Source organism: Barbatula barbatula (assembly GCF_947034865.1).
Source record: "Barbatula barbatula genome assembly, chromosome: 24".
Taxonomy (NCBI): Eukaryota; Metazoa; Chordata; class Actinopteri; order Cypriniformes; family Nemacheilidae; genus Barbatula; species Barbatula barbatula.
The window spans coordinates 9,410,404-9,426,542 of record NC_136787.1 but is presented as its reverse complement, the minus strand read 5'-3'; the positions used below and the strand labels follow the sequence as shown (position 1 = coordinate 9,426,542).

At 36.6% G+C, this 16,139-nt stretch overlaps 2 protein-coding genes across 3 annotated transcripts in view; one reads left to right on the top strand and one right to left on the bottom strand.

Moving 5' to 3' along the window:
- zmat4b (zinc finger, matrin-type 4b) overlaps positions 1-3,856 on the top strand; it is a 28,177-nt gene extending 24,321 nt beyond the window's left edge. For both annotated transcript variants that reach the window (XM_079449255.1, XM_079449256.1), the window contains exon 8: positions 2,937-3,856. In XM_079449255.1, coding sequence (XP_079305381.1) covers positions 2,937-2,952 — 16 coding nt within the window. In that variant the 3' untranslated portion in view covers positions 2,953-3,856. The remainder of the gene's footprint in view (positions 1-2,936) is intronic.
- Positions 3,857-8,456: 4,600 nt separating this feature from the next.
- Positions 8,457-9,467, bottom strand: tcimb (transcriptional and immune response regulator b). The gene has a single exon (XM_079449291.1). The coding sequence runs from the start codon at positions 9,413-9,415 to the stop codon at positions 9,095-9,097; it is 321 nt and encodes a 106-aa protein (XP_079305417.1). The 5' UTR covers positions 9,416-9,467; the 3' UTR covers positions 8,457-9,094.
- Positions 9,468-16,139: the final 6,672 nt, after the last annotated feature.

Sequence of the window (16,139 nt, the reverse complement as noted above, 5' to 3'; positions counted from 1 at the left end):
ATTACCTACCGTCTTCTATCCTTATACAATTAAGCTTCTGGTTCGCCCCCAGTGCATCTAGGAAAGTATGTTGGGTCAAAAAGGGAAAAGTCAAGTTAAGTCAGCTTTATTTATATAGTGCTTTTCACAATTTTCATTCTTACAAAGCAGCTGTACAAGAAAACACATTGACTATTAGCAAAACATATAAGGTTATGCAAGTCAAAACACAGGTCAAATATCAGACAGACTATACATTCCTATATGCAGTGTTATTTAAAAAAAACTATACAATCCCAGCAGCCCCCCCAGCGAGGCAAACAGTGCAGAACAGTATGCAAACGGTGGCGAGGAACCCAAAACTCCATTGGAGGAGAAAAAAACCTCAGAGGGAAACCAGGCCTAACCAGGGGATTCCAGTTCCCCTCTGGCAAAAACTGCAGCCTCTGCACAAGCTGGAACTCGACAAAAGCCAGATGTTGGGTTAATATGTTTAGATTAGAGACCAAACAGCGTGTTAAAACAATCCTGTATTTTCAGTAGACATGCATGTTTGGGTAGACACCCTCACTAACTATGACCCAGCATTTTTAAGAGTGTAAATTTACAGTTTCACTTCGGCAAACAAGTCTAATGTGAATTTGACTTGAATCTATTTTTCCATTTAAATTTAAAGTGTAAAAAAATGGCTTGAAATAGAGTGCTGCATATATAACATGGCCGTAATTTGTGGGTGGGACAGTTGGGACATGTCCCCAACACTTTTTGTAAGAAATGAAGGAATGCTTGCGAAAGGTGTGTATTGTTTAGGGGCCATTAACATCTAAAACGCGTGGAAAATGCAGGATGCACCGCTTTCTCACCATCTTCCGTTGGTCACACTCGTAAGTTACATTGGCGGCAGACAGAGAGCCGCGACTTCAGAAATGCAGACAAATTCTTACTTTATGTCCATTTCAAAAGTGTGAACTTTGTTAGCTAATCTTGCAACTCCGTTTGTATGATGGCCACTGGCAGAAGGCGATACTAAAATACAATAAAGAAATTTCAGTCCAGATGCCAAATCAATCTTTTACCCGTGCTTTTTAGCTGCAGGGAAAGCGACAGCTGTGTTAGAATATTCTTCTGCGTGTTGGCCAGCATGTTCTGCGCATTTTGAGAAAAGCATTTTTAATAAATTCTTATGAAAGTCAATCCCACAATGCATCTCATGAATTTACACTTAATGTCTAAATAAAAAAATTAAGGTTAACCCACCATTGCGTTTTCCACCATTGTGGCAAAGTGTTCTAAGCATGGACTGATTCCACATGAACCTGGTTCGACACGGCAGAATTACAAACTGTTCTTGGCTCAGAATTTTCGGCAAGGTTGTCTAATGTGGAAAACCACTTCATAGCTCAAAACGTTCAAGTGTAAATGTGCAATAAAGAAACGATGTGTTACTGTGTCTGTAGCCTACTGGTCAAATGCTCTTGGTCATCTGCACGTTACCGTAATTGGAAATAATTAGAGATGCACGATATATCGGCCAATAATCTGTATCCTTTAAAAATACCAGAACGATCAGGGCCGATATATCCTGTTTATCAAAAGGCAACAGTAAAATGCAATGAATTGGTGCTCTGTGTATAGAAAATGTTTGGAAATCTCACCGGTTTGATGTTCACTAGTAATATTCATTATATTAATTAATAACATTCAGAAGGTTAATCGATATAAATTTATTCCTTAGAATCAGCAGATATAATCGGCTATCGGTATGCGTGCATCTTTAAAAATTATACTGTAAATAAAAATAAGATAACTACTCCCCACTCTCATTTCATTTCATATAATTTTTTACTAATCAGTTCCTTGAAATAAAACTTTTTTAATACTGTTGTTTGATACTTTATTTGGAAAACCGAGATATTTAACTGTATTACCAACAGACATTTTGGTATCGTGACAATCACAAAGCAGAAGCTGATGTTTTAAATGCTAACTTTGATAGAGAATCTGTACAAATATGTTTGAGCAACACCAGAAAATGGAACATGCCAAGGAAGAAGAGCTAATGAATATGTTTACTAAGCCTGTTTAGTCATAGGTGCTTAGATACTCTGAACTTCTTACCCCTAAACACCGCCAAAAAGTGTTGGGGATTCGGTCGCCTGCCACCTCATTTTCTTGCTCTGGATTTGTTTATCTTTGGAATGTCACTCCATTAACCTCAATGACTCATCGAGTTAATCATTTGACTCATTTGAGTGCAAGGAGTCACAGATTTGGCTCGGGGACTCGGCTCCATTCAGCGTCAATGCATTCGGGCTGTGGGAGGCCAAATTCAATGATGGATCGATGAGAGAGCAATGAGTGTCATTGCTGGAGTTTTGTATGGGTCACTTTTAGCAGATGATTTAGAGTGTATTCACATCCAAACCGGCTGATGGGGGGTTTAGGAATTACACCTCCTTAATATGTAGCTCCCCCTTTTTCAAGTGACCAAAAGTAATGGGACAGTTCAAAAGCTGTTTTATTCACAGGCATGGGCTTTGCATTCAATAAATTCCTCATAAATAAACATGTTGAAGGTCTGGAATTGATTCTATGTGCGGTGGAAGCTGTTGCTTGCGGATCAGGGTGATCTCCATGCAAGTAAAACAGACCATAGTTAGATTACAAAAACACATCAGAAAGATCACATGAACATTAAGAGAATTTGGTACATGCTACGAAAGAAACAATACACCCTGGTGAGCTCAGCCTCAGCAACAAAATAATTCCTGGACGTCTATAAAAGATATAAGTGGTGAATGATGAAATTATCCTCTCCAGAGAAAAACCTATTCACAATGTCCAGAGAAATAAGGAACACTCTCCTAGATTCTTTTACGCTTAAATGGGTTAATAAATGTTTTAGCTTCCTGTGCTTTTTTGCAAAACCTAACCATGTGTTTTCATTTCTCTCTTAGCTTGAAGAACAAATGAACTTTGATGGAATACAGAGTTTCCTTAAATACAACAGCGACACTCTTGAAACTATCTAAGGGTCTGTCTGTTAAACTTATGTTACAGAAGACACATTTAAGTGTCTTGGACGCTGCCAATACAGAAGATATACTCAAACTTGGATGGATTATGAGAAACCACACCACATTTGAGTAAATGTGTAAATAAGATAACCCTGAACATTTTAAAGTATTTATTTAAAGCATGTAGAAATGACACAATTGTGGCTTTTATATTATTATTAATGTGGTTCTGCATTTGTTAAAAAACAATAATTGATTTAGTTTGACTTTAAATTAATGTATCAGATCTGAAGATTCTGTTTAGAAGTGAAAATGACCGTATCTTCTTTGTGATATTTTATACAACTACCAGGAGGTATTGCTCTCTAATGGTAATAAAAAGGCGATGTTTGGATATCTTGAGGCTGCGTTTAACACGAAGGTAATGGACCAAAGTAAATGAATTGTTATAAAATCACTTTAAACCACTTTTCTTTAAAATCCAATCATAAAGATGCCTTTCATTGCTTTAGCTTCATCGAGACATTCAGTCATTATTGTTCCTGCTAAATGTTCAGACCATGGTTTTCATCAATGCTTGCCATAAAACTGCATTACAAAATAGTATAATAATGAGCTATGTACTCTCTAAGAAAGAAAACCTTGAGATAGTGAGCCATGCATCCTTCGATGGGGCCATTTTGCTTTCGCCACGAACTAAAGACTGATTTTATCTTGTGTCATAGCCAAAATAAGTGAATTATTCCCACAACGACCAATAGAAGTGTTTCAAATGAAGCTTTCGCACCAGCTTTGTTTATTTGAGATGTATTGTTATGTCTGTTTGAATGGCTTCCTAGAGAATAAAGACATTTTGACACAAATACAACTGTGGCCTTTCGGTTTTTCAATATTATGTTGAAGTATCATGGGGTTGGACTTTCAAATTAAATATCAAATTGAAGATTCAACACGGTCCAAAGCTAATACACGCACATTTAGCGAGTGCACCGTTGTTTTTGTATACTGCAGTGAGAGGCAAACAACAAAAATAAATCTACCAACATAAATCTCACCTTAGTGTCTCTCAAAGGCCTTTTCCTTACAGTGTTTGATATTCTGCTGGAATGATATGTGTGGTAAAAGGCCCCACAGGACATTAATGATAAAAGGAGCAGAGTAAGAGATAAAAGTGAAGTGAGTCCCAACAGACAGCGGCTGAATCTCTGCAGGGCCTGAAGGGGTTTTACTTCGTATAAAACTGTGGATCTGCTCACTCTCACTTGCACAAATTGAAAGATTAAAAATGATAGAAAATCTCTGTTTTAGCATGTTTATTATCTTATACTGTATGCAAACATGCTTTGTGCAAGTCACTTTTTAGACCTGTCCTTTCACACGGTTGATTGTAATACTGTATATAACAGCCCTGCTGAAAATTAAACACAGAAAGCCAATAGAAACCATCACAGAAGTTAAAAAACATTAAATAAACCATTAGCTTTTCCCATTAAAACCACTACAAAATTCATGTGATTTGGGTAATAAAATCCATCACTCACCAATATACCAGTATATATATTACATTACAATACAAAGTCCATTTATATTTCTGGTGGGCAGGGTTATTCTTTTTTTAAGAAGAGAGGAAAGTTCATATATTATCAAATACAGTCTCATAAAAGCCATGGAACAGTTGCGTGGTTTCCAATGTAGATTTAATTTATATAACAACGAGGAAAAGGAAAACTGACGAAAGGAAAACTCTGGACACTTTCCCCACACGTGTGGAATTTCAGTTTTTCTGAATTTACTGTTTATACGTATGTATGCGTTTAGGTAAAAGGATCATTTATGTTTCATTCTGTGAACTACGAACAATATTTCTCCCAAATTTCTCAAGTAGTTTTTTTTGTTTCTATTTGCATTTATTTGCAGACATTAAAACTGGAGGAACAGGTCCAAAAAAGATGCTCTGTACTTTTTTAGACCTCAAATACGGGAAAGAAAACAAGTTCATATTGACTTTTACAGAATGCAATAGTAATATTTGTAAATCTTTTGAGAAAAAGTTTTTTTATTTGATAAGCTTGACTTTTATCACGGTTTCCATGTGTCTTGTCATGCTTTCAGTCTTTCACATTGCTGGTAGGTGACTTTGTCACTCCTGATGTATAATTTTGTTGAAATTGAACAGACACTGGACTTGAATAACCACACAAATGCTAATACAGTGTCAAATTGAAATGGTCTCTTAATTTTTTTCCTCAGCTGTATTATTTAAAACCTTCACGTGTGTATTTCTGTGGGCACAGTTCATTTATCACCTGCCCCATCGTGATTGATTATTCAAGTAATGTAAATAACACAGCAATGGTCGCTGATAATATATTCATAACTTTTACCTCTAAATAATAGAATATAGAAAGGGCAAATCTCTGTGGTATTTGATCATATTTCAATGTTTACGCTGTGTGTGCTTTAAGGCAAAATAAATCGTCAGCATTGTTCAGTCACGCGAATAAGCAAGTACATCTGTAACCCTTTACAGGAGCAGTTGATGTAAAGTCTCTTAAGTACAATAATACTATAGTGCTGATTTCAGCTTCTTTGCGCTGGCAGTGATGGAAATTGTTCGTTTTTTCTCACTGACACTATGTCTACTGGGCCGAATTCTAACATTGTTAAACACTGATAACACTTATATGTAGGCTTGTTGAAGTCCTTTACATTCTCAATTGTTAACAAAACAAAGTCATTGTGTTTTCCTGCTGTTTTGCAATGCCAAACTCCTGCCATATAGCCGATGAGGTTGAAAACAACAACGACTTTTAAACAAACAAGCCACTAAATAGAGAATAACAACTATCACTTGTTACAAATATCTGGGGGGTCTTTAAGGGTAAAAACCATCCATATGTTTCCATTTTCCACTGTCTGTTGGACAACATGCCAGTGAACATCTGAACAAGACTGGCACATGCACAAACAGAATTTGGATGTTAAATCGTAATAAACAAAAAAATAAACTCAAGAATACTGGCCAAGGTGAAAAGTCTTTTTACAGTATGTTTGTTTTCAAGTGTTTTTGCCCTAACGCACCCTTCAGACCGCCAGCGACACCCAACTGCAAAGCAGGGCGATGTCATTCATTTCAATTACAGCCTAGCGACATCCAGCGACACGCGACCGTGACTGTTGACGACAGGAATCGACAAAGTTGAGATTTGCTCAACTTTATGTAAATGATGAGCGAGTTTCAGGAGCCACTACAATTTGGAGGACAGCAACGGAGCTCTCGTCAGCCATCTCTCGTCTGTTTTTGCTATTTAATAGTACTTTGCACACACATACACCCCAACATGAACTCAAACACACTCTAGAGAATATATTTGGAAGAATGTTTGTAACCAAACATCATTGCCTTGACTATCATGGTAGTAATCATAAGACGACTATACGAAGACTTTGTTTCCAAAATGAGATAACATTTTATTATGTAAATTTTTTGTTATTATGGCTGGAATCAAAACAAACCAACTGCAGTATTATTTATATAAATTGGAATGCACAATAAAAAAATAATGATTTATCTCATTTTGGAGATAAACACTTCATATGATATAGTCAACAGTGCCCCGTGAGCTGTTTGGTTGCAAACATTCTTCCAAATATCTTTCTCTGTGTTCAACAAACTATACAAGTTGAAGGTGAGTCTAAGTTTTCCATTACAGTATAAAAGAGTTATTCACCAGATATACAGAAAGAAATCCTGGGTTGAAAACACAAAAGGGGCAAATCCTACATTGGCCAGAAGGTGCAGACATTGCGCATTTTAAGCAGAATCGTGAACAGTTAAAGTGAAATGTTATTTTCATGTCAGAGTGCCCTCAATGACCTATCGCCCCTGTCAGTCAGCTGAGTCAGCAAGATTAAATCTATTTATTACTTTACTACTAGCTTGATATTTCCTAACTAACTAAACACCACCGCCCTTTTTTTAAATGAACACCTTCAGACTTGCGTTTTGCTATCCAATATTAGTTGGCCGTCAAGTTTTTGTAATTGAAGAACATTATTATGGCTTTGCTTCATTTACAGGTGATGATGACCATCTGCTGACAAACCGTTTCGTTTGTCCTCGAAATATTTATTATGACATTTAAAAAAATATGTCAATGTGACTGTACAGTGTGGTGAGCTCTGCGTGTTCATATACAAGAGAACCAAATGTCCGTCACGCTGACCATAAAAACAGATTCGGATTAGAACATTTTCGTTGCGTCCCACCAATGAAACGAGCTCTATGGGAATGTCTTCAGCGAGATATTGAAAGCCGGACTTTAATCAGCACAATGCATGACTCAGTTTACTCTGTTTATCATGACCTCTTGTGACATCATGTACAGAGCCGCTCTGTGAGAAAACAGAGATGTGTTGACTTTCTATTTTTGGTGCATTTCCATCTAACAGACTGAAAAGCTGGTCTGACGTCAGAATCAGACTGATGGCCATTTGGGACAGGCCGACATCCCACGAGAGGATCATTTGATACATTTTTAAATAAATCAGCTTATGTGGATATTTTTCTGTAAAAGCACATGCGGAACAAACATATACACCGATGACTGTCAGAAAACTCAGAAATGCTAGAAACCTATAAAAACTCAAATAAAACAACAAAAGACATTATCCCTGCTCTTGATATAAATATGTCAACAGACTGAACTTAATAATCAGACAAAAGTTGTTAAATGCACTTATGTTCTTATTGTAAAAGGTCACTGTCTGGTGTGATTCTGACTCAGATTAATAAAACAGCATGACACAGATCTCGGCTGAACATTATTTCCCTCCTTTACTATTTCCAGAACAGGTTTAAACAGTCATTTTAATTTTGCACTAAAAAAACTGAAACAGTTCACTTGAATGCTAAAAGAATGGTAACATGCATTAGGTAAACCGAATAATATATACATGACAATATACACCTTGTGTGCAAACTGGTTCAAACTAGATGTAACTGACTCTCACTGGGGCAATAACGGCTAACTCAGTGTCAACACTTAAACGTGCTCTTATCTCAGTGAACAGACCATATGATTTCCATGACATCTCCTGTAACTTTCCTGATGTAACGTACTGATTTCTAGTTGCTGTTATCATAAAACGATGGGCTTCAGTATGAAAAGATGGGAAGAGTTTTGGAAACACTTAAAACACTTTTTTTAACACTAGACACAAAGTAAAAAATACAAACAGCAGAACACGTGTAGCCAAATCAAAATGTTAAGATGTGATTATATATGTAAGATTTAAAAATAAAATGAAACCGGAAGTGCTTCTGGACCAGTGTTTATATCTGGCAAAGTGGTCTAGGATATTTCTTCTATTAGGCTTATAATGTAGAATCGTCCACATGAATTACTTCTATACTGTTAATAATATAACGTAAAATATGAAAACGACACCACAAATGTCAAGGAAACACACCACAAAAAATGTATATCTTGTTGTAAATATAAATTCTCACATCAATAAACAGTTTCTTGACAAGAAAAGTGGCCTGAGATGTCTTGTTTTTTTTCAAGAACGTGCGGGAATCTAGTAAGTTTGTTAAAAACAAGCAACAACAAAAAAACACAAGGTCAAACTATTTTGAAGTAATTTTTTCTACCTATTGGCTATATCAGTCCCTTGATTTAAAAATTCGTAGATATTTGTCAATACAAGACAAAGATGCTATAAGAAATAAGTATTCTCAAGCAAACAATGAAAGTATAACATATCTTTAATAAAGTTCCAACATTTGTGTTAAACTCCAGATACATTAAAGCACAGCTTCCCAACACTGCATCATATTTCCACATTTCTTTATAATCGCATCCACCGCTTCAGTCTGTTTGAAATGTTCTCAAGATGTCAAACGGCTCCAAATCTGGATTTTGTCCTCCACACCTCAGTCACTTCTCTCTGTATGTTCGCACAATTCAGACAAGGTTAAGGTGAACAGCACCACGGGTTCAGCATCGCAACATCAGCCTCCGGCGTCTGGATGAACGGGCACGGGCACGGGCACGGCCTCTTTCTCAGTGCGCGCACCTGCACGCTTACAAACCTCAGTGAAATGTAAACGAGTGGCGCGTGAGTGCTGTAATAAGCACAAATCTGTCTTTCTTATCCGGTTGAAGAGTCAAGAGCGCTTTGGAGATGCACTCGGGGTCCTGGTGATGTGTGAGAATGACCTTTGCTCTCTCGGTCGCCTTCGCGTCTCCCGCTTTCTCAAAGAGTGCGACGAGCACGTCTCGGTTGATGTTCTCAAAGATGTTCGGCGACGCTTTCTTGCGGTGCGCGGTGTCGAACCGGACGCCATTCGCGGTGGGACTGACGCAGTGCGAGCCTGAGGGTGAGTAGAAAGACATTTGAGGAGTTCTTGACATCTAACAGTGTGTCTGACTGACTGCAGACAGTTTTATGAAGGGCTGTCTGACAGAGAGTTCCCCCTCTGAAATGACATCACGGGTCGGTTAGCGACCGCCCAAGTTCATCTTGTGTTCGCGAGGGAGCTCTTGTTCTGACGCAAAGAGCAAGTTTGTTTGTCTTTTTCAAAGTTTAACTCATTTAACATCTTAAATAATCTTAATCTACTGTAGAAAAAAATATTACACATACAAATGACACACATTATTACACACTATTCGTTATTTGTGTCCTATATGAAGTCGTACGCAAATATGATGGGATATGATGAAATAAAACCTCATATTTAAAAGAATCTTTTACACACATACAGGTGCAGACATTTTACATTTTTATTATCAGTTTTCATTTTGTAAACTATTGAAAAAAGCTTTGCCAAATTTGAAATGAAAATATAGTTTGACTTTATTTGCGGAATATTGAAACCGGACAAACTGGTTAAAATAACAAAACGTGCAATGAATTCAGATCTTGAATACCGCAAAGAAGAGGGAATTGGCACAATAGGCCCTTTTCACAATGATGTCATTCAACTTCCGCCTTTTCGTAAAGCGGTGTATCGTAACTTCCGATTTGCAATGAACAAGAAGAAGAACTTACTCAAAAAAAAAACCTCGAAAATGAGTTTAGTTTCTTTACTTTGACCAGTCATCATAAAGGTACTGGATGTCCCCAGAAGATGATGTTATAGTGTTTTATTGGTGATTGATGAGAACACCAAGTTTGTACGAATTCATCTGTGCATATTTTAACGTTTTGTCACCTGGGAAGGACATGCATGACATTTGTCTTCCTTCTGTAGTAAATTCGTTTTTGGTAGAGACAGGTGCGTCTCTTCAGAGATGCTGCATGGTTTGAGAAAAAGCATGGACGTGTTTTATTATATGATATACTAAACTGTCTGTTTAATCTCAAATGCGAGATCCAATTAATTGTAATTAGAAATAGTGGTTATTAAATGAATTTAATGCAAATTTGTTACCTTAACTAATATTTATAATTAAAATTAACTCAACATTTTAAAGGGATACTTTACTACCAAATCAAAATTTCACCATCTTTTACTCACCATTAAGGCATCCTGACTGAATATGGTTTTCTTCTTGAAGAATTTTGCTTCCAAGCGGTAGAATGGAAGTGAATGTGTGTTGATATTTTGAAAGTGCATCCATCGATAGAAGAACTGCTCGACACAGCTCTGTGGTCTTAACAAAGGTCTACTGGAGCAAATCAATGCGTTTGTTTAAGGGAATTTCCATATTGACAGCACTATCAACATTGATGTCAAGCTTCCGTCACCTCTCGAATGAGCATGAACCAGAGGCTTGTTTTCCCGGCAGATGACGCAGGCGTGTCATAAGTTCTGGTGAGGAACGCTGCATTTACTCTGCGTCTACTCTGACGGGAGCTTTCGTCACAGTCATTCGCTTCAGAAGACCTTTGTTAAGACCACGGAGCCGTGTCGAGCAGATCTTTGATCGATGGATGCACTTTGTAGCGCTTCAACACCCATTCGCTCCCAAAATTTCAAGTGGTATTATATCTCTGACTGCATTATTCCTCAAGAAGAAAACCATATTCAGTCAGGATGCCTTAAGGGTGTGTAAAACATGGGGAAAGTTTGATTTGCTAGTAAAGTATCCTTTTAAGGCAGCCAGGAAATCTATTTTTATAAGTCGAAACAAAAATCATTTTTACACATAAGTGGAAAATGAGAAGTGAAACCTCGTGTTCATGCCTTAAGGTCAATCTAAGGTTTGAAAAGTGCACTTAATAAAACAATAATACACTTATATGTGCTATAAGCTTTTTCACAGAATTGGGTTCTTACTTAATAACTTCATTTTTGTTTTTAGTACTCCATAAGATAAACTGAAAATCTAACTATTTCGAGACACCATTAACTACAAAAGCTATATTTTTTGTATATTAAGTACAAAATGAATGGATGACAATATAGCACTTTAAGTAAATTATGGAAGAGTATGTACTGCGTAGTGCACTTTTTTACCTGGGATAACAACCTCACGCGGTCTGGATTTGTTTGGGATTAGTAAAAGTGTTTACATAATTGAAACTACAAAAAACGTTCTACCCATAAAAGTGACTCATTGGACAAAATAAAATTTTACTTGGTTTATTTCATGTTTGGCAAAAACATCCTGGTCATTCTAAACGAGTAATTGAGCAACAGATTGATTGTACTTTTGCAGGCTAATGTAAGCAAATCCCGTAAGCACTGTTTATTTTTAGTCACTAGCTGTTCTTATAATTTCTCTATCATGGGAAACGAAAGAGTTTAACGTTACACACAGAAGTACAACCCTTCTGAGGAAACCAAACACTTGATGCTATTTTTATTACAGTAGTGCAGGGCCGTCATCAGATGGGACCCCAGGAACATTTTCCCAGTTTAGACAAGCGGGGTTGTCCGGGAATCGTGTATACAGTATATAAAACGAAACAAAAGCAAGGATTTAATTGGAAAAAATGTATAATTTTGGTGTCGGCTGATTTCGATCGCACACAGGATGCTTTTAATTGTGGTCAGAGTTACTCACAGTTTATATTGTGCAGCAAACAAGGAGGACACTGTTATGAAGGCATGACAACAGTAACCAGCAGTGACTCTGTTTCCATTGCATAGTCATACTGCAAAGGGTGTGGTGACCCACAGAAAGAAGTGCACGCTTCCTAGTCCTTAATGCACAACCAATATAAGCATTACTCGATGTTTGATGCTCACCCATAAATGACAATTCTGCTTAGCCTGTTAACCCTTGCATGTTGTTCTTATCTTTCTGGTGATATTTGTTTGAAACACAAAAGTAAAATTCAACGACGGGTCAAGAACATTCACGTTTGAGTTCCAAGATGAATGTTGCAACATTTGGATTGTGGTTAGCATATTTATTTAATGGTTAAATATTAATACAGTTATGTATTATTGCTTCAGTATTTTAGGTGTTTAAGGTTTAGCATATTTACACACATTATCACTCATCGTTTCATTCTAACTGAATATGAACTTTAACACAGTGACAGCAGTGAGCAGTTTTGCAAAGACTTACATTTATCTTAATAGGATAGTTCGCCCAAAGATAAAATGATGTCAACATGTATTCACCGTCATGTTGTTTGAACTGTATATGACTCTTTCTTCTGTTGATCACAAAAGAAGATATTTTGAGATCTCTCTTGTTGTTCTGTGTTCATGGTCAATTGGGATCAAGGTTGTTTTCTTACCAACATTCCTCAATAGATCTTCTTTTGTGTTCAGCAAATGCAATAAAATCATTCAAGTTTAGAATGACATGATGTAAGTTTATTCTTGGTTGAGCTGACCGTTAAAGTCAATGTACAGTGAAGTGTTTTGAGCGCACTCTAGTGCCTCAAAAGAAGAACGCTCACATCGCTCCATCACTTAAGGTTAGTGTTCAGTGTTTAAGAGTGAACTGATAAATAAAAACAGTACAGACCAGAAATAATATGTCCAAAACTGAAGACAGCTAGTGTTGACTGCATTTGAATACCATGGATTTAAGGATCTTTCAGTCCCTGATATCACTCTGAAGTTTGGTTGTTCCTTCACGTAAAAAATGAAAAGTATATGTACATCCATGTACCCTGAATAATACAAACTAGACACATATTTTTAAGGCATGCTAAAACATAATGGTTGCTTTGAATGAAAGTGCTTAAAAATATCATTTTCAGAGAATAACACTTCAGTCTCTAATGGTCACAAATGAGACTGCAATACCCAGTTATTCAACAAGAGGGCGCTCCTGACTTTACAATTGAGTCTAAACAGCATGATATACTACATAACCACAATCATCATAAACCACAATAATCTAACATTCTGCTCTTAACCTAAACTTCCACAACCACTACTTTACTTTAAAACATCTGCAACACAATAAAAGAAACGTACAAAATATCATCATTATCCGGCCAATGGTCTGCTATTAAGATTTTATCGAAAATGTATATGACCATGTCATTCATAAATTATGTAAACAATTACATAAATTATTCAACTTACAAACACGGCAGTCTTTGTTATTTAGCCCATTCTACCAAACCAATACTCACACCAACTGTTTCAAAACAACATGTTCGATGTAGTAGGACTTCCAAAGAACTTTTAATGTATAATGCACACGATGTGCTTGACGTGTACTCAGATAGTCAGTGTTTACCTTCACTGGAAGTGTTTTAATGTGTTGGGAGAAGTGCACGCTGCTGAAAAGCATTAGACAGGTACTTATTCTGTGTTTTTCAAGGGCCAAATTCAATTCAAAGCCTCTCAATAAAAGCAGGATTTTTATTTCATGTTCGAGCTGCATCCTTCTCATGAGTGTTCATGAAGCAGAAAAGCCTACAGACCGAAACATTCAACATGACCTTCATACTCAGCTTTTCAAATGGTGATTTGGGGTATTAGGCATAAAACTATAAGAAAATCAGAATATTAATAGTGCATGGTGCGCGTTTGTGTGTGCACATACATCCCAAATAATGCATACAGATTAAAGTGTGTTGTAGAAAGGAAAACCACATAATTCCTGAATGGAAGAAATTGGATCAATTTTAGGGTTGTCGAACAATTAATTGCATCCAGAATGAACTTTTTACATAATATATGTATGTGTACTGTGCGTACAAATTTTGTACAATAAACAATACCACACACACATATATACTTAAGAAATATTTATGATGCATTTATATTTACACATATATATAAACATTTGTTATTTTCTATTAATCTTAAATAAGCATTTATGTGTGTGTTTATAATACAAAAATATGCACAGTACACAGACACATGTGAAAACAAATGTATTCTGGGTGCGATTGATCATTTGAGAGCCCTATAAATTACTAATAATATACATTTCAAATAAAATCTACTTTTATATTCTTATGCTTAAAGGATAAAAGAATACAACGGTGATCTCACAAAACAACTTTTAGCTGTCAATGTAATAACCTCAGCAGTATCTAGTGAAATAAGGAATGAGTGAAAAGTACCAAATTCCTAAAACACACAAACTGAAGACAAGAAATAAAGAAACAAGACAAGTTCTTTCCCCAACATATTCTTTCGTTTTACTTAAGATTTTTTTTAATGGAGCGATACATCAGATTCATAGAGGCCTTGCAATACAAGCACTTGACACAAACTCTCCCACAGTCCTCGGTTACTAGCTATCAAGGAAAACTCCATGACGTCTTCTGTAGATTCTTCAAGATATGTTTGGGATTTGTAACAGAATTCAGAAATTAAGCCCTCCTAAAAACAGGGTCAATGGTCCAAACACCCCAAATCTTTTTAGATACATTGAACAATATCCAAACCCAAGCATCCCTCCCACCCTGAACCCCTGACCAACATTTGCATACCATAGCAGATATTCACCATTAAATTAAACAAAACAAGTCTGCGAAAGTTTTATACATAAAACGGAGACAAACACTTAGAAGTCACAAAAGAGGTGGTTAAGGGGTCATGACAATCTACTCATGAATGTTTTGTACCCGTTTAAGGATGAAAGCCTCTCTCAGGTCTCAAAAGCATCATCTCAGAGGCTTTATCCTCATCCATTGATTTTTATTCTTTGTAGAATGGTTAACAACTACATGGCCGACTGAAACCTTTAACCGGCTTAAATGTGTCAGTGAAAAAGCCATAAATTACATTAAAACACTGATTTTTTTCTTTGGATGAGTTCCTTTTAAATACAATGTGGATAACATGCAAATGTACCCTCGTGCTTTAAGAATCGTGTGCGCCCAGGTGTATCCAGAACAAATCAAATGCTAAATACATGAGGTTCTGTCTCAATGCCCGCACACAAACGTCATGCTACCTGTATAGTTATAAGCATGGCACATAACCAATCGTGTAACATACAGGAATGAGTCTTCGCCAAACGTCCTGATGTCGGAACTAAGGTTTTACTCGACAAAAACAGTACAGTGTAAAGCAAAAAGTTATGAAAATAAGATTTGGTAAACAATGGTTTCACATCCTGCCATTCTCAAAAAAATATATATATTAGTACAGTAAAGCAACCAATGTAAGTTTTCGGTAAAAGCAAAGACAAGGCTTCTGTCAATGGTATGTGTGGAAAATGGTCCACTCTAGAGAATACAGCCGTACATAGAAATACTTGCGCTGAAGATACTTACAAGAGGTTTACTAATACAATCAAAAATTAGCATAAGAGGAAAAAAGGGCTTTTAATGGCCAAATTTTGAAAACATGTGTTTCAACCAATTGCATGTGCTTCTACAGTGCTACTTCAGGCGTGTAGAGTTGCAAGACGTAAGGCATGCGTGCTCATCCTGGATGAGGTGGACATTAAACATCTCATTCACTTGGACTGCCAAAGCAGTACAACGTGAAATTCAAGAATCGTTTAAGTGCAACTTGACGCCTGTAATTATATTTATCACAATCCATAGCACAGAACTGAGCATTCACCAAACGTCGTCCAAGTATGAAATTTCGTCGGGGACCGATACATTTTTATCATGCTTGACTAGCATACAGGGAACTGAAACACACACATTCATTTTCCATCCATCTCAGCAGGATGAGACGTCTTAACATTTTGATGACAAATCGGTGTAGTTTGTTAGAATCAACAAAAAAAAAACAAAAGCAACAAA

Bases quoted from the DNA above. Each gene is read 5' to 3' on its own strand.
- tcimb (XM_079449291.1), bottom strand. From the start codon at position 9,415: ATGTCAAGAACTCCTCAAATGTCTTTCTACTCACCCTCAGGCTCGCAC.